The 19,007-nt window shown below is 49.2% G+C and overlaps 1 protein-coding gene across 2 annotated transcripts in view; it reads right to left on the bottom strand.

The window, feature by feature from the left end:
- The window catches only part of LOC140422512 (uncharacterized), a 73,134-nt gene that overhangs the window by 35,490 nt on the left and 18,637 nt on the right, over window positions 1–19,007 (bottom strand). The window contains exon 2 of one of the 2 annotated variants that reach the window (XM_072507524.1): window positions 10,481–11,746. The exons of the other annotated variant lie outside the window; for it this stretch is intronic. Coding sequence (XP_072363625.1) covers window positions 10,481–11,431 — 951 coding nt within the window. The 5' untranslated portion in view covers window positions 11,432–11,746. The remainder of the gene's footprint in view (window positions 1–10,480; window positions 11,747–19,007) is intronic. 2 annotated transcript variants of the gene reach the window in all.

The following is a 19,007-nucleotide window of genomic DNA, read 5'->3' as shown; positions in this document are numbered from 1 at the left end:
TGTTTTATTGAACTATTAGCACAGTTCTCAATGAGTTCGACTCTCTGCTAATCTGAATGTAGTAACTCAGTCTAACTGAACCAGCCTTGCTCTAAGTCACGTGCTGGGGTGTGATGCTGAGGATACACCCTGACTCACTCCTGTAGATGTTGGTCTGTGGAAAGAGGCGGGGTGTGAGTGCCTCATCCCTTTTATAGTGAGATACCACCCCCGAGTGTCCTGACTGCTCATTGGTCGTGTCCTATTCTATGTGTTCATTAGCTGCATGCTTGCATGTCATGACAGTCAGGGCTCAATCACCCTGATTGATCAAGTCCAATCAGGGCTGCCAGATCGATTTTGGGGTGGGTACTCAGTGGCCATGGCTGCAAGTGTTGGGGGCAGGTAGGCCTTCCAAATAAGGAGTTTAGGTGCCGCTGTGTCTGGTAGCTAGTGTGATTGACAAGACAGTTCTATTGTTCCTGGGATGGGCTGGAGATGGCCCTTTTCCTGTGTATTGTCGAGTCTGAGCTGCAGTTGATTTGCTCAGTGTTTATTTGAGCTGCACCCGCTTGTCCTCGAACTTGGCCAATTCTCAAAGCACCCATTGCTGGACGCCATTTTAGGTGGCCGTTTGGCCACAGTGTGTACACCACGTGGGTGCGCCCCTGCACTCTGGGGTTTCCCGTTGCCCAGGGACCCTCCAAAGTGTCTGCTTGCAGCGCAATCTTGTTCCTTCAACCTGCACCATACCTGCTGAAGCTAATCTGAAAACCGTCCCTTTCCTATCCTTCTATTTCCCTTCCGTTCCTCCTTCCCCCCCTCCGACCCCCCCCCCCCCCCCCCCCCGATACCCCCCTCCCCCGGGGCTGAGAATACCCCTTTCCTATGCCCGCTAGATGGCTGTTCCCTCTGTCTCCTTTTCACCCTCTCCTGTGTTCTGCTTCCTTCGCCCGTCCCTGTGGTCTGATATCGCCATTCAAAGCTATCCCGCGCAAGCCTCCCTCCCCTGCTTCGTCCTCAACGCTGCCTCGTCGGCCCCTTGTCCAGGCCATTCGTCCGTACAAGTCCATCCGCCTCTGCCGGGGTGTTGAAAGAATGTTCCTTGTTCTGGAACGTGATCCAGAGCCTGGCTGGGAATCGCTTTCCAAATTTCACTCCGCTCCTTTACAGGGCCGATTTCGCCTGGTTGAACTCGGCCCTGCGCTTTGCCAGGTCTGCCTCCAATGTCCTGGAACACTCGTATCCTGTGTCCTTCCCAACTGCTCACCTTTGTCTGCCTTGCCTACCCCAGATCTTCTCCCAATCTTAACATCGATGTAATTTGGTAATTATTGCCTTTGGCTGCTCCCCCACCTTGGGCTTCGATCAGACTGACCTGTGTGCCCTGTCGGACTCCAGCAGTTTGAGGAAGCTGTCCCTCTCGACTGGGGCACCCAGCATTTGGGCCACATAGTCCATCAGGTCCCTTCCCTCGATTCCCTCCGGCAGGCCCACGATCCGGATATTTTGGCGCTGAGACCGATTCTCCTGGTCCTCGACCTTCCCCTTCAGGCTCCCCTGGTTCGCCACCAACCTTTTTATTTCAGCCTCCAGAGCAACAATCCTGTCGCTCAGGTCCGTCAATGCCTTTTCCAGCTCTAGAATAGTCTTCCCCTGAGCTTCCAGTTCCTTCCCCATTCTATCTGTCACCGTCTGCATGGCGACCAACGTCTCCGTCACTGCCACCTTGACTGCCACCTGGATCTCTACTTTAATTTCTACTTTCTCATCACCGTCAATTCCTTGGTCAGGAACATCCTCCATCCATATCCAGGTGGGGGCGGGGGGGGGGGGGGGGGGCGCATTGTTCGGATCGTCAGTCTCCCTCTCTCTCGGGTAGCCGGGGGGGGTGGGGGGGGCTCGCCTCGTGGGTATGCCGACTCACTCATCCGCTGGTCTTAGCCTTTTCCTCCGCTCCTGCCTTGTCTGTGACCTCTCGAGCTTCCATTCACTGGCATGGTGGACCTATTCTCTCCCTTTCTTACTTGTGGGTGAAATAAGTCCAATTTTCGAGGCTAAATTCGACTAAAAGAGCCTATTTAGTTGTATTCTGGAGGAGAGCCACCTGATGTACGACTGCTCAGCACATCACCGTCACCAGAAGTCCCATCCGAGTGTTCTTTAAATGTCTGTCATTGCTTATCCACCATCAAACCTTAAAGGATCCTTTGCCAGCTTATCCTAGCCAATGTTCTTGACATTCAATGTAATTCCCATCGCTGAATCCCCCACAGTCAACATCCTGGGGGTTATCATTGATCAGAAACGGAACTGGACTAGCCACATTAATACTGTGGCTACCAGGGCAGGTCAAAGGCTAGGAATCCTGTGGTGAGTAACTCACCCCCTGAGCCCCCCAAAGCCTGTCCACCATCTATAAGGCACCAGTCAGGAGTGTAATGGAATACTCTCCACTAGTCTGGATGGGTGCAGCTCCAACAACACTCAAGAAGCTCAACACCACCCAGGACAAAGCAGCCCGCTTGATCGCTCCCCCTTCCACAAATATTCCAACCCTCCACCGACGAACAGTGGCAGCCGTGTGTATCATCTACAAGATGCACTGCAGTAACTCACCAAGGTTCCTTGGTCAGCATCTTCCAAACCCACGACCACTGCCATCTAGAAGGACAAGAGCAGCAGATACCTGGGAACCTCACCACCTGGAGGTTCCGTTCCCAGTCACTGACCAGCCTGACTTGGAAATATATCGCCGTTCCTTCACTGTCGCTGGGACAAATTCCTGGAACTCCCTCCCGAATAACACAGTGGGTGTACCTACACCTGAAGGACTGCAGCGGTTCAAGAAGGCAACTCACCACCACCTTCTGAAGGGCAACTAGGGATGGGCAATAAATGCTGGCCTAACCAGCAACGCCCACATCCCGTAAACGAATACATTTTACAAAAAATGCTCATCTCATACCATTAAAGTTAGCTTTCTTTGAGTTCAGGACCCTAGTCGCAGACTTAACTGTGTCACTCTCCAGCTTCATGAAGAATTCTATTATATTATGATCACTCTTCCCTAAAGGATCTCACACCACAGCATTGCTAATTAATCCTCTCTCATTGTACAATACTCATTCTGGGATGGCCTGCTCTCCAGTTGGTTCCTCGACATATTGTTCGAGAAAACCATCCCTCATACATTCCAGGAAATCCTCCTCCATCGCATTGCTACCAGTTTGATTCGCCCAATCAATATGCAGATTGAAATCACCCATAATGAATGCTGTACCCTCACTGCACGCATCTCTAATTTCCTGTTTGGTGCCATCCCCAACCTCACAACTACTGTTTGGTGTTCTGCACCCAACTCCCACAAACATCTTTTGCCCTTTGGTGTTCCGCAGCTCCACCCAGATTCCACATCATCCAGGCTAATGGCCTTCCTTACTATTGCATTAATCTCTTTAACCAGCAACGCTACCTCACCTCCCTTTCCTTTCCTTCTATCTTTCCTGAATATTGAATACCTCTGAATGTTGAGTTCCCATCCTTGGTCACCCTGGAGCCAGGTCGCTGTGATCCCAATTACATCATATCCGTTAATGATTGTCAGCACAGTTGATTCATCAACTTTATTACACATGCCCCTTCCATTGAGTCACAGAGCCTTTCGGCTTATTTTCTTTACATTTATTGCGCTTTTAGAATTGTGATGTAATGTGGCCGTTTTTGAGTTTTGTCTGTTTTCTCTGCCTTTCACTTTTCCCTTTACTGCCTTTTGTTTCTGACCCCACCTTGCGTCCTTTAGATGGCAAGTTGGCACAGTGGTTAGCACTGTTGCCTTATAGCTCCAGGGTCCTGGGTTTGATTCTGGCTCTGGGTCACTGTCTGTGTGGAGTTTGCACTTTCTCCCCGCATCTGCGCGCGTTTCCTCCGGTCTCCTCCCAGTCCAAAGATGTGCAGGTTAGGTGAATTGGCCGTGCTAATTTGTCCCTCAGTGTCCAAAATTTAGGTCGGGGTTAGTGTGGAGGCGTGGGCTTAAGTGGGATGCTCTTTCCAAGGGTCGGTGCAGACTCAATGGACCAAATGGCCTCGTTCTGCACTGTAACTTCCACTTTCCTTCCTTCCCTATCCTTGCAATCCTGTAACGACACCTAGCCCTGGACACAAAGGGGTAATTTAACATTGCCAACCCATCTAATCTGCATATCTTTGTCAGAGGAAACCAGAGCACCCGAAGGAAACCCGCGCAGACACAGGGAGAATGTGCAAACTCCACCCAGATAGTCACCCAAGGTTGAATTGAACTCGGGTTCCTTACACTGTGAGGCAGCAGTGATAACCACTGTGTCATTGTGTGCCCAAAACCCCAAATGAAATTACACCAGCATTAAAGCAACTGCTCAGTGATCTACACTGTTTTTTGACTTCGCACAACTGGTGTTGCTGAAAGCATTAAAGCAGCTGGCCAGTGATCTACACTAAATTTATCCATCCCCACTCTGCTTTCTGACGGTTAGCTGGTTACATCTTCAATGAACTCCAGCAAATTAGTCAAACTCGATTTACCCGTCATAAAACAATGCTGACTCTGATGGATTGCGTTTTGACTTTCCAAATGTCCCATTATTACTTCCTTAATATTGGATTCTAACAATTTCCCAACAACAGACGTTAAAGTGGTCTATAGTTTCCTACTTTCGGCCTTTCTCCTTTTTTGAATAAAGGTGTTAAATTGGCCTTTTTCCAATCCACTGGAACTGAAATTTTCCAGGATCCAGGGAAATAAGATGTTAAACTGAGGCCCTGCGTCTGCCCCTCTCAAGTGGGTGTAAAAGTTCCCACAGCCACTATTTTGAAGAAGAGCAGGGGAGTTATCCCCGGCGTCCTGGTCAATATTTATCCCTCAATCAACATCACTAAAAACAGATCATCTGCTCATTATCACATTGCTGTGTGTGGGATCTTGCTGTGTGTAAATTGGCTGCTGCGTTTCCTGCATTACAACAGTGACTACACTTCAAAAGTACTTCATTGGCTGTAAAGCACTTTGGGACGTCCTGTGATTGTGAAAGGCGCTATAGAAATGTAAGTTTTTAAATTGAAGATTTCTGTTATCTGATCTTGTTATCTGGAACTTAATTGATTTCAGCCACCCCCAACTTACCATTAAATAAATTCACTTTCGTTCGGATTAAGACAAAGGAAGAATTCTCTGGATAGGAAATTTAAAAAGAAGTTTATTAAATGGAACAGGTTTACTGAACAACTTTAAGACATTGACTTTCACAATTTCATGCGGGTGATCAGTCTGTAGAAACGTAACCCTCTCTGGCTCCTTCTTTGACAGTAATTCTTGTGGAATTCAGCCTCGGGAGTCTGGCTCCTTCTTTGACAGTAATTTCCTTGGAACTCGGCCTCAGGAGTCTTCAGTACTTGGCCAGCAAGGAAGACCTCCAGAACCTCTACTTTTATCCCCAAAGTGACCATTACCTCACGTCAGAGTTGGGCCTATTGTAACATGACCATGAGTCAATTTGGACACTGGATTAATTTAATTGGATTGGATTGGATTTGTTTATTGTCATGTGTACCGAGGTACAGTGAAAAGTATTTTTCTGCGATCAGCTCAACAGATCATTAAGTACATGGGAAGAAAAGGGAATAAAAGAAAATACATAATAGGGCAACACAACATATACAATGTAACTACAAAAGCACTGGCATCGGATGAAGCATACAGGGTGTAGTGTTAATGAAATCAGTCCATAAGAGGGTCATTTAGGAGTCTGGTGACAGTGGGGAAGAAGCTGTTTTTGAGTCTGTTCGTGCGTGTTCTCAGACTTCTGTATCTCCTGCCCAATGGAAGAAGTTGGAAGAGTGAGTGAGCCGGGTGGGAGGGATCTTTGATTATGCTGCCCGCTTTCCCCAGGCAGCGGGAGGTGTAGATGGAGTCAATGGATGGGAGGCAGGTTCGTGTGATGGACTGGGCTGTGTTCACGACTCTCTGAAGTTTCTTGCGGTCCTGGGCCGAGCTGTTGCCATACCAGGCTGTGATACAGCCCGATAGGATGCTTTCTATGGTGCATCTGTAAAAGTTGGTAAGAGTCAATGTGGACATGCCGAATTTCCTTAGTTTCCTGAGGAAGTATAGGCGCTGTTGTGCTTTCTTGGTGGTAGCGTCGACGTGGGTGGACCAGGACAGATTTTTGGAGATGTGCACCCCTAGGAATTTGAAACTGCTAACCATCTCCACCTTGGCCCCGTTGATGCTGACAGGGGTGTGTACAGTACTTTGCTTCCTGAAGTCAATTACCAGCTCTTTAGTTTTGCTGGCATTGAGGGAGAGATTGTTGTCGCTACACCACTCCACTAGGTTCTCTATATCCCTCCTGTATTCGGACTCATCGTTATTCGAGATCCGGCCCACTATGGTCGTATCGTCAGCAAACTTGTAGATGGGAGGTGGAACCAAGTTTTGCCACGCAGTCGTGTATGTACAGGGAGTAGGGGGCTAAGTACGCAGCCTTGCGGGGCGCCGGTGTTGAGGACTATTGTGGAGGAGGTGTTGTTGTTCATTCTTACTGATTGTGGTCTGTTGGTCAGAAAATCGAGGATCCAGTTGCAGAGTGGGGAGCCAAGTCCTAGGTTTTGGAGCTTTGATATGAGCTTGGCTAGGATTATGGTGTTGAAGGCGGAGCTGTAGTCAATAAATAGGAGTCTAATGTAGGAGTCCTTGTTTTCGAGATGCTCTAGGGATGAGTGTAGGGCCAGGGAAATGGTGTCTGATGTGGACCGGTTGAGCGGTATGCGAATTGCAGTGGATCAAGGCGTTCTGGGAGTATGGAGGTGATGCGCTTCATGATCAACCTCTCGAAGCACTTCATTACGACTGAAGTCAGGGCCACTGGTCGGTAGTCATTGAGGCACGTTGCCTGGTTCTTCTTTGGTACCGGTATGATGGTGGTCTTCTTGAAGCAGGTGGGGACCTCGGAGTGGAGTAGGGACAGGTTAAAGATGTCCGTGAATACCTCTGCCAGCTGGTCCGCGCAGGCTCTGAGTGCACGACCAGGAATCCCGTCTGGGCCCGTCGCCTTCCGAGGGTTCACTTTCAGGAAGGCCAATCTGACTTTGGAAGCTGTGATGGTGGGTATGGGTGAATTATGGGCTGCTGCGGCACTCGACAGCGGATTGTTGGTTACCTGCTCGAACCGAGCATAGAATGCATTGAGTTCATCGGGTTGGGGTGCGCTGCTGCCAGAGATACTGTTCAGCTTCGCTTTGTAGCCCATTATGTTGTTTAGTCCTTGCCACAACCGCCGAGAGTCTGTCTGTGACTGTAGCTTGGTTTGATATTCCCTCTTGGCATTCCGGATGGCTTTGTGGAGGTCGTACCTGGATTTCTTATATAGGTCAGGGTCGTCTGCCTTGAACGCCTCAGATCTGTCCTTCAGTAGGGAGTCAATCTCGCGGTTGAGCCATGGTTTCCGGTTGGGGAACGCACGTACTGCTTTCTTTGGCACGCAGTCGTCCACAGATTTGCTGATGAAGTCTGTGACGGTGGTAGCATACTCATTTAAGTTGGTCGTTGAGTTCTTAAATATGGACCAGTCCACTGTCTCTAAGCAGTCACGCAAGAGCTCTTCTGTCTCCTCAATTGGATCCCCAATTACTGACACCACCTTCTCTCATTATCTCAGACAGAAATACAATAGAACCGTTTCATACTATCCCTTTATCTGATTCTATACAATCCCTTATTCAGACAGTTTCCAATGTTGAGGCTAATCAGAGCTTGAAGGTCTCTCTTGCCAGTACATTTATCCTCATTGCACATTCTTTACATACACAGCAATTAAGCTTTTACATTTTTACAGCAAATTAATTATAACTACTGATTCATTAATTGCAACTCGATTAAGGGTCACTACTTATTTAATGATGTTACTGACTGGTAGCTAATTAATATAGTAATCTAATTAATACATTTAATTAATACAAGGTACACTGACTCAAAAAGACAGTTTGTGGAAGGCAATAGCTTTCTTCCTTGCTAATCATGATCAGGTTGAACAACAAGTTTATTCTTGAGCCAGACTTGGATAGAATATGAAAATATTTTCTTGGTATCAACGATTTCTGCTAGTTTTTCAGTTTCTAGCAACATTAGGTTTGTACAATCTTAATTTATAATTTATAGAAGAACAATCCAGCCATTACAATATTATCTATTACATGGTTTTGCTAATAACTTAATCAAAGTTCATTGCTGAATAATCAACTGTTTTGTTATTGTCGATTAATATGAAATCAATGTGATGGGAAATGACTGCATGAAGCTAGATGTTAGAGTTTAAAATGACTTCCTTGACCTTGTTACTTATATCTGTGAATTTGGTGCAAATGTGATTGAATTTTTAAATTAAATTGGCTTTCTCAGCCCGACCTATAGTTTTGTACATTACAACAGTGACTATACTTTAAAAGTTCTTGTTTTGGGAGTCTTTGGAACTCTTCCTCAAAGGGCAGTGGAAGCAGAGTCTTTGAATATTTTGAAGGCAGAGCTGGATAGATTCTTGTCAAGCAAAGGGGGTGAAAGGTTATCAAAGCCAGCGGGAATGTGGAGTTGAGGTTACAATCAGATCAGCCGGGAACGTATCGAATGGTGGAGCAGGCTTGAGGGGCCGAGTGGCCTACTCCTGCTCCTAATTCGTATGTTATCACATCCTTTATAATAGATTGTAGCATTTTCCCTTCTACTGATGTCAGGCTAAGTGAAGGTAAAGTCGCCATAGTCCCACGTGACCATAGGTTGCTTTCCCCTTTGGGGGGGGGGGGGGGTCGGGGGGGGGGGAGCTGACTGGTGTTGATTTAACCTGAGGATCACCACAGCTCAGGACAAGAGGAAGGTTGAGAAGGAGGGGCTTTCATGAATAACATCAGCTGGTACGGAGTTGAACCCATGCTGCTGGCTTTGCTCTATATCACGAACCAGCTGTCCAGCCAACTGAGCTAAACCGGCCCCAGCCCATTAGCTCAGGCTAATGGGTCTCTGGTTCCCCGTTTTCTCTCTCCCTCCTTAAATATTGGGGTTACATTTACCACCTTCCAATCTGCAGGAACCATTCCAGAATCTATAGAATTGTGAAAGATGATCACCAATGTATCCACTATCTCTCCAGCCACCTCTTTCAACACTCTGGGATGTAGAGCAGCAGCTTTTGGGGATTTATTAACTTTCAGCCACATTAATTTCTCCAGTGTTACTTTTTCACTAATACTAATCTCTTTCAGTCCCTCATGCTCACTGGTCCCTTGGTTCTCTAGTGTTTTGGGGGCAATTTCTGTATCTTCCTCCGTGAAGACAGACACACATTGTTTAGTTTCTCTGCCACTTCCTTATTCCCCATTATAAACTCTCCTGTCTCTGCCTGGAATGGACCCACATTGGTCTTTGCTCATCTTTTCCTGTTCACATTCCTAGAGGAACTTTTCCAGTTCCCCCCAGTTTGCTCTCATATTCTATTTTCTCTTCATCAGTTTCTTGGTCCTCCTTTGCTGAATTCTAAAACAAGTTCCCAATCTTCAGGCTTACTACTATTTTGGCCACTTTATGAGTCGCTTCTTTTGATCTAATGAAATCTTTAACTTTTTATGTTCGCTACCGTTTCGTCACTTTTTCTGTTGCAGTTTTGATCCTTAAAATAATCGATATTTGTTGTATTTATGTGAAATGAAATTCACCAAAGTCCCAGAGGACCACAGGCTGCTCTCCCCTTTGAGAGAGAGAGAGAGAGAGAGCTGACTGGTGATGATTTAACCCGAGGGTCACCACACCTCAGGCGAGGGGCAATGTTGGGAAGGCGGAGCCTTCATGGATAACCTCAGCCGGTACGGGAGTTGAACCCACCATGTTGGCGCCGCTCTGCATCATGAACCAGCCATCCAGCCAACTGAGCTAACTGAAACCTGGTAAATATGTAATAATTCCTTAAATATTAGCTATTCCCTGCCTCCCATCAGTTTCCCAGCCCACCTCAGACAACTTGCCCCTCATACGCTGATCGTTTTCTTCTGTGAAGGACACCACAGATAAATTAAACACTAAAAACCATGTAACCCCCACAGCCCATCTCTATGGCAACGTGGCATGATTTGGATATTACAAACAGAAATGGGAACTAAATATCTTCAAACTTCCAAACACTTTCACTCTGTGATCCTTGTGAAATTTGAAGTCAGATATTGGCAACGATGCTCAAAGAGCATCAGCCCACTGGAGACAAAAGTCGTGAGACCAGCCAGTCCAGCAGAAAGAAACCCTCCGACCCTCCCCATTGAACAGCTGTCAGAATGAACGAAATGCAATGCTGGGTGTAATTGAGAGGAGGAACAATAACAGCAGAATCCAACCCCTGTAATCACTTGTGACCTTGTTGGTGTCTCAGCAGGTGGGATGAATCCAGATTCCCTTCCCACACTGACAGCAGGTGAATGGCATCTACACAGTGTGAACTCGCTGGTGTGTCCGCAGGTTGGATGAGTGAATAAATCCTTTCCCACACTGAGAGCAGATGAACGGTCGCTCCCCAGTGTGAACTCGCTGGTGTGATTGCAGGCTGGATAGCCGAGTAAATCCCTTCTCACACTGAGAGCAGGTGAACGGCTTCTCCCCAGTGTGAATTCGCTGGTGTCTTTGCAGGTTGGATAACTCAGTGAATCGCTTCCCACACTGAGAGCAGGTGAACGGCCTCTCCCCAGTGTGAACTCGCTGGTGTGACCGCAAGCTGGATAACTGAGTGAATCCTTTCCCACACTGAGAGCAGGTGAACGGCTTCTCCCTCGTGTGAAAGCGCTGATGACTCCGCAGGTTGGATAACCGAGTGAATCCCTTCCCACACTGAGAGCAGCCGAATGGCCTCTCCCCAGTGTGAACTCGCTGGTGTGTCTGCAGGTTGGCCAACCGAGTGAATCCCTTCTCGCACACAGAGCAGGTGAACGGCCTCTCCCCAGTGTGAACTCGCTGGTGACTCCGCAGGGTGGATAACTCAGTGAATCCCTTCCCACACTGAGAGCAGGTGAATGGCCTCTCCCCTGTGTGAACTCGCTGGTGTGTCTTCAGGTTGGATAACGTAGTGAATCCCTTCCCACACTGAGAGCAGGTGAACGGCCTCTCCCCAGTGTGAACTCGGTGGTGTACCCGCAGGTCGGATAACTCAGTGAATCGTTTCCCACACACTGAGCAGGTGAACGGCCTCTCCCCAGTGTGAACCCGCTGGTGTGACATCAGGCTGGATAACACAGTGAATCCCTTCTCACAGTGAGGGCAGATGAACGGCCTCTCCCCAGTGTGAATGCGCCGATGAGCTTCCAGTGCAGAAGGGACTCTGAATCCCTTCCCACAATCCCAACATTTCCACGGTTTCTCCATGTTTTGTGTCTCCTCTTGTCTCTCCATGTTGGTCAATCAGTTGAAGCTTCGTCCACACACAGAACACCTGTACGTTCTCTCCCCACTGTGAATTTATTTTCAGGCTGTAACTGGTTAAAGCTCTTTCCACAGTCAGTGCACTGAAACACTCACCAGAGTGTGTGCGTCTCGGTGATTTTCCAATCACACTGATATTAACATTTTTCCGATGCCAACAGCTTGGGCAAACATTTCTCCTTCTGGATTCAATGGTCGATTCAAGTCCCGATGAATTGAGTGACACTGCCAGGTCGAGATATGGTGTTTGAGATTTTTGTCTGTAATTCCGCCTCTTCTAATATGCTGTAAAAGGAGTTTACAAAATACATCACTTGTCAGTACAGGATAGAAATTCAGAACAGACAATTCTAGTTTCTCTGGAACATTCTTTCCTCACTCAGTCATTGGAACATAGAAATTAGGAGAAGTAGGCAATTCAGCCCTTCGAGCCTGCTCCACCATTCAATCAGATCATGGCTGATCACTTCTTGGTCTCAAATCCACTTCCCCACCTGTTCCCCATATCCCTTTCACCTGTTTTTCAAATCAGAAATATGTTTATCTCCTTCTTGAAACCATTTAATGACTCAGACGCCACCGCACTATGGCGCAGCGAGTTCCACAAATTCACCGCACTCTGCGAGAAGTAGTTCCTCCTCATCTCAGTTCTAACTCTACCGCCTCTCAACCAATATCCGTGAACACTCGTTCTAGATTTCCCCACATCAATCCCCTTTAGTATTTTATACACCGCGATCAGATCCCCTCTCATCCTTCTAAACCCCAGCGAGTATAAGCCCAAATTGTTTAATCTCTCCTCATACGTCAACTGTAATCAATATTGTAATCCCTGGAATCAATCTGGTGAACCTCCTCTGAACTGTCTCCAATGCCACCACATCCTTCCTCAAATAAGGAGACCAAAGCTGGACACAATACTCCAGATGTGGTCTCATCAACACCCGATACAATTGTAACAGCACTTCTCTACTTTTATACTCCAGTCCTTTTGCAATAAACGCGAACATTCCATTTGCCTTTTCAATTACAGGCTGTACCTGCATACCGGCTTTCTCCGATTCATGAACAAAAACACCCAGATCCCTCTACTCAGGCACATTTTGAATCTGCTTTGTGCTTAGATAATTTCCCTTTCTATTTTTCGGCCAAAATGGATAACCTCACAATTATCCACGTTAAACTCCCATCTGCCAAATTTTGCCCATTCTCCTAGCCTATTTATATCCATCTGTAAAATCTTTTTCTCCTCTTCACCGCCTCCTCTCCCACCTATTTTAGTACCATCCGCAAATGTTGCTATATTACACCACGTCCTTGCTCACAGATCATTTGTATAAATTGTAAACAATTGAGGTCCGAGGACTGATCCCTGTGGCACCCCACTAGTTACAGTTCACCAGCCAGAAAAGGACCCATTTATCTCAACCCCCTGCTTTCTGTCAGTCAGCCAATCCTCAATCCAATCTAGCACTCTACCCCCACTCCGCCAATCCCCTGCGCTCCCACCTTCTGGATCGGTCTTTTATGCGGCACCTTATTCAACGCCTTCTAGAAGTCTGGATATACCACATCCACAGGTTCCCATTGTCATGTGAGAGTCCCTTTAAGAAAAGGGTGTTTTATCAAATGGCTGCAGTGATGTCATTGTGTGAGTGGAGCTGGAATGTGATTCTGCTTTTTTTACTTTCGTTTTGAGCTGGAAGCTCTTTTTGGCTGTGTTTTAGTTTTGCTTTCAGTTGGAGAGCTGCATTCAAACCAAGCAGATGTATACTGGCCGCTCTCTGTATGTTAAACAAGGTGTTTAGATCACTTGATAATTTAAAAGTGATAACGGTTGTCTGTAGAGAATACAAACCTACCGTCTTTGTTAAAAAGTGTTTTGGCTTATGGATGTTGTTAGGAACGTTACTGAGGGTTACCTATAGAGTACTGTATCTTTCTGGGTGGGTTATCAGTTTGGTAGTTGGTAAGATGTTTGCTGTGGGACTTCCGGTTGCGGTGATGCACTGCTAAGCCGCACGTTTCGGCAGCTCCCGTTCTAACGGACTTTTGGGCTCTTTTCGGGAGCCCCAACGGAAATTTTTTGGGACCAAACCCAGTGTGGGGTGACGAAGGAAGGAGTCCCCCCGGGTGTGTATGGAAAGGATCGGTGGTAGTGGCCAGATTGCGAAGGATCCTTTGGAGCAGCGGCAGAGAAGAGAAGGAAGAAGCAAGATGGCGACGGATGGAGCCCAGAAGACATGGGGCCCGGACCAGCAGGAATTCCTCCGACGGTGTGTGGAGGAATTAAAGGAGGTGCTGGCGCCGATGTTATTGGCAATCGAAGGGCTAAAAGAACCGCAAAAGGCCCAGGCGATAGACCTCCGTGGGGTGAAGGCGAAAGCATCCGAAAACGAGGATGAGAGTCTGGGCCTAGCGGTAAAAATGGAGACGCACGAGGCGCTACATAAGAGGTGTATCGAAAGGCTCGAAGTCCTGGAGAACAGCTCGAGGAGAAAGAACCTCCGGATTCTGGGTCTCCCCGAGGGAGTGGAGGGAGCTGACGTTGGGGCTTATATGAGCACGATGCTCCATTCGCTAATGGGAGCTGAGGTCCCCTCGGGCACCCTGGAGGTGGAAGGGGCTCACCGAGTCCTTGTGAGGAGACTAAAGGCTGGAGAACCACCAAGGGCGATAGTGGTGAGATTTCACTGCTTCACGGACAGTGAGGCCGTTTTGAGCTGGGCTAAGGTGGTTTGGAGTAGCAGGTGGGAGAATGCGGTGATACGAGTGTATCAGGACTGGAGCGCGGAGGTGGGCGAGCTTTAATCGGGCCAAGGCGGTGCTTCACAAGAAGAAAATAAAGTTTGGGATGCTGCAGCCGGCGCGATTGTGGGTCACGCACCAAGGCAAACATTACTACTTTGAAACGTCGGATGAGGCATAGACCTTCATCCAAGAAGAGAAACTGGACCAGAACTGAGGGACTGATGCTGTGGGGGAGACGACGGTGTCGATGTATAGAAATGTAAATTGGGGAATGGGAGGTTCACAGTATCGAGACGATAGACGGGGTTTTTTCTCTTCTTGACGGGGGGACACTGAGAAATGTGGGCGCCGGTGGAAAAAGGGACTGAGGGGGGGGATGGGGAATGGGGGAGCTGCGCCATGGGGGGCGGGGCCGATCCAGGAAAGCGCGGTTTTTTTCCCGCGCCAGGGAGATGATGCCGGGAAGATAGGCGCAAGAAGGATGAGAGTTCCACACACGGGGGGGGGGGGTCAAGGAGGGAGCGGGGGAAGCCGGGGTCAGTTGGAGTCAGCTGACTTTCGGAAGCATCATGGGGGGAGTAACCATGCTAGATGGGGATCTAGCGGGGCGGGGGGGGTCAACTGGGTTGCTGCTGCTGGGAGCGAGAGGGAGCTGGCAAGGGAAGAGGTTTTCGGGACGGGAGGGCGCCGCCTGGGGGACGGGTGGGTGCGCGGGACCTGGACGGGGGACTCGCCTAGAATAGGGTATGGCTAATCGGCGGGCGGCCCCCCAATCCGGCTGATCACTTGGAATCTGAGAGGCCTAAATGAGCCGATTAAGAGGGCCCGAGTGTTCGCGCACTTAAAAGGACTGAAGGCAGACGTGGTCATGCTTCAGGAGACGCATCTGAAGGTGGCGGATCAGGTTAGGTTAAGGAAAGGATGGGTGGGACAGGTGTTCCACTCAGGGTTGGACGCGAAAAATAGAGGGGTGGCGATATTGGTGGGGAAACGGGTGTCGTTCGAGGCTAGGAATATAGTGGTGGACAACGGGGGTAGATATGTGATGGTGAGTGGTAGATTGCAGGGAAAGGAGGTCGTGCTGGTAAATGTATATGCCCCGAACTGGGACGACGCGGGATTTATGAAGCGGATGCTGGGACGTATCCCGGACCTGAAGGTGGGAAGCCTGGTAATGGGGGGGGGGATTTCAATACTGTGCTGGATCCAGGGCTAGACCGGTCTAGATCCAGGACCGGAAGAAGGCCGGCAGCGGCCAAGGTGCTTAGGGGGTTCATGGAGCAAATGGGGGGGGGGGGGGGGGGGGGAGTGGATCCGTGGAGATTTGCTAGGCCGTTGGCCAAAGAGTTCTCCTTTTTCTCCCATGTCCATAAGGTATACTCCCGAATAGATTTATTTGTTTTGAGCAGGGCACTGATTTTGAAGGTGGCAGGAACGGAGTATTCGGCCATAGCCGTTTCAGACCATGCCCCGCACTGGGGGGATCTGGAACTAGGAGAGGAGAGGGAATAGCGCCCACTCTGGCGACTGGATGACTATTGGCGGATGAGGGGATCTGTGGAAGGGTGCGGGGATGTATTGAGAGGTACCTGGAGGCCAATGATGATGGTGAGATCCAGGTGGGGGTAGTATGGGAAGTGCTGCAAGCGGTGGTTAGGGGAGAGTTGATCTCCATTAGGGCTTACAAGGAGAAAAAAAGAGGGCAAAGAAAGGGAGAGATTAGTGGGGGAGATTTTGAGTGTGGATAAAAGATATGCGGAGGCCCCGGACGAAGGACTATATAGAGAGAGGCGAAGACTTCAGACGGAGTTTGACCTGCTGACCACAGAGAAGGCAGAGGCACAGTGGAGGAAGGCACAGGGGATGAGATACGAATATGGGGAAAAGGCGAGCCGGCTGCTGGCCCACCAGCTTCGTAAGAGGATAGCGGCGAGGGAAATAGGGGGAGTCAGGGATGAAACGGGAACTACGGAGTGGAGAGCAGGGAAGGTAAATGAGGTGTTTAAGATCTTTTATGAGAGGCTATATAGGTCCCAACCCCCGGAGGGAAAAGAGGGGATGCAACAGTTTCTGGAACAACTAAAGTTCCCAAGGGTGGAGGAGCAGGAGGTGGCAGGTCTGGGGGCGCCAATTGAGGTGGATGAGGTGATTAAAGGGCTGGGGAACATGCAGGTAGGGAAGGCCCCGGACGGGTTCCCGGTGGAATTTTACAGGAAATATGTGGACTTGTTGGCCCCGCTGCTGGTGAGAACCTTTAACGAGGCCAGAGACAATGTCGGAGGCGACGATATCACTAATCCTGAAGCGGGATACAGATCCGCTGCAATGCGGGTCATATAGACCTATCTCGCTCCTGAATGTAGACGCCAAGTTGCTGGCAAAAGTGCTGCCGACGAGGATCGAGAATTGTGTCCCGGGGGTGGTGCATGAAGACCAAACAGGGTTTGTAAAGGGGAGACAACTGAATGTCAACGTGCAACGGCTGTTGGGGGCGATAATGATGCCCCCAGTGGAGGGGGAGGCAGAGATAGTGGTAGCGATGGATGCAGAGAAGGCATTCGATAGGGTAGAGTGGGAATATCTATGGGAGGTGTTGAGGAGGTTTGGGTTCGGGGAGGGGTTTGTCAGTTGGGTCAAACTCCTATATGGGGCCCCAGTGGCAAGTGTAGTCATAAATCGGCAGAGATCGGAGTAATTTCGGTTACATAGGGGAACAAGACAGGGATGCCCGTTGTCCCCATTACTGTTCGCGCTGGCAATTGAACCACTGGCCATAGCGTTGAGAGACTCTAGGAAATGGAGGGGGGTGGTTAGAGGGGGAGAGGAATATCGAGTGTCACTCTACGCAGATGACCTACTGCTATATGTGGCGGATCCTGTAGAGGGGATGACAGAGGTTATGCAGATATTGAGGGAGTTTGGAGATTTTTCGGGATATAGGCTAAATATGGGGAAGAGTGAGCTTTTCGTAGTACACCCCGGGGATCAGGGAAGAGGGATAGATGCCCTGCCGTTAAGGAGAGTGGAAAGGAGCTTCCGATATTTGGGGATTCAGGTAGCCAAGAGCTGGGGAACTCTACACAAACTCAATCTGACGCGGCTGGTGGAGCAGATGGAGGAGGATTTCAAGAGGTGGGATATGCTGCCGCTCTCACTGGCGGGCAGAGTGCAGGCGGTAAAGGTGATGGTCCTCCCAAGGTTTCTTTTTGTGTTTCAATGTCTCCCCATTTCGATCACTAAGGTCTTTTTCAAGAAAATAGACAGGAGTGTTATGGGTTTCGTGTGGGCAGGGAAGACCCCGAGGGTAAGGAGGGGGTTCCTGCAGCGCAGCAGGGACAGAGGGGGACTGGCGTTGCCGAATCTGGACGACTACTACTGGGCCGTCAATGTGGCGATGGTTTGCAAGTGGATGAGGGAGGGCGAGGGAGCGGCGTGGAAGAGGCTGGAGATGGCGTCCTGTAAAGGAACGAGCCTAAAGGCGCTGGTGACGGCGCCGCTGCCGCTCTCCCCAAAAAGGTACACCACAAACCCAGTGGTGGTGGCAACCTTAAGGCTCTGGGGGCAATGGAGGCGACACAGGGGGGTGACGGGTGCCTCGGTGTGGTCCCCGATCAGGAATAACCATAGGTTTGTCCCAGGAAGGATGGACGGAGGGTTCCAGAGCTGGCATCGGGCAGGAATTAGGAGATTGAGATTTGTTTATTGATGGGGAGTTTGCGAGCCTGGGATGCTGGAGGAAAAGTATGAGTTGCCCCTGGGGAATATCTTTAGATATATGCAAGTGAGGGCGTTTACGAGGCAACAGGTGCGGGAATTTCCACTGCTCCCGACACAGGGGATTCAGGATAGAGTGATCTCGGGGGTATGGGTCGGGGAGGGCAAAGTGTCCGAAATATATCAGGAGATGAGAGACGAGGGGGAGGCGCTGGTCGAGGAGCTGAAAGGAAAATGGGAAGAAGAGCTGGGGGAGGAGATTGAGGAGGGGCTGTGGGCTGATGCCCTAAGTAGGGTAAATTCCTCTTCCTCGTGTGCCAGGCTTAGCCTGATACAATTCAAGGTTCTACACAGAGCACACATGACGGGAGCAAGGCTGAGCAGGTTCTTCGGAGTGGAGGACAGGTGCGGGAGGTGCTTGGGAAGCCCGGCGAACCACACACATATGTTTTGGTCGTGTCCGGCACTGGATGAGTACTGGAGGGGAGTGGCAAGGGTGATTTCAAAGGTGGTGAAGGTCCGAGTCAAGCCAGGCTGGGGGGTTAGCTATATTTGGGGTAGCGGAAGAGCCGGGAGTGCAGGAGGCGAAAGACGCCGATATTCTGGCCTTTGCGTCCCTGATAGCCCGGCGAAGGATCTTACTTATGTGGAAGGAAGCGAAACCCCGCGGCGTGGAGGCCTGGATAAACGATATGGCAGGGTTCATAAAACTGGAACAGATGAACTTTGCGTTGAGAGGATCGGTTCGGGGGTTCTCCAGGCGGTGGCAACCGTTCTTTGACTATCTCGCGGAACGTTAAGGGAAAATAGATCGGCAGCAGCAGCAGCCCAGAAGGGGGGGGGGCGAGGGGGAGCACTATTTCTTGTTACGTTGCTAGTTCACTATTCTATTTAAATAATGTTATTTATTAGTTACTGTGCTTTTTTTATGTTGATTTGTAAAGTGGAAAAATTGTGTTTGAAAACTTTAATACAATATATATATTTTTTTTAAAAGGTGTTTGCTGTGGGTTTATAAAATGTTAACTGGATTCATAGAATAAACATTATTTTGTTTTTAAAATACTTTAGCTCTCTGTTG

The sequence above is a fragment of the Scyliorhinus torazame genome, chromosome 5, assembly GCF_047496885.1.
Source record: "Scyliorhinus torazame isolate Kashiwa2021f chromosome 5, sScyTor2.1, whole genome shotgun sequence".
Lineage (NCBI taxonomy): Eukaryota > Metazoa > Chordata > Chondrichthyes > Carcharhiniformes > Scyliorhinidae > Scyliorhinus > Scyliorhinus torazame.
The sequence above is the reverse complement of the archived record's forward strand: the minus strand, read 5'-3'. Positions and strand labels throughout refer to the sequence as shown.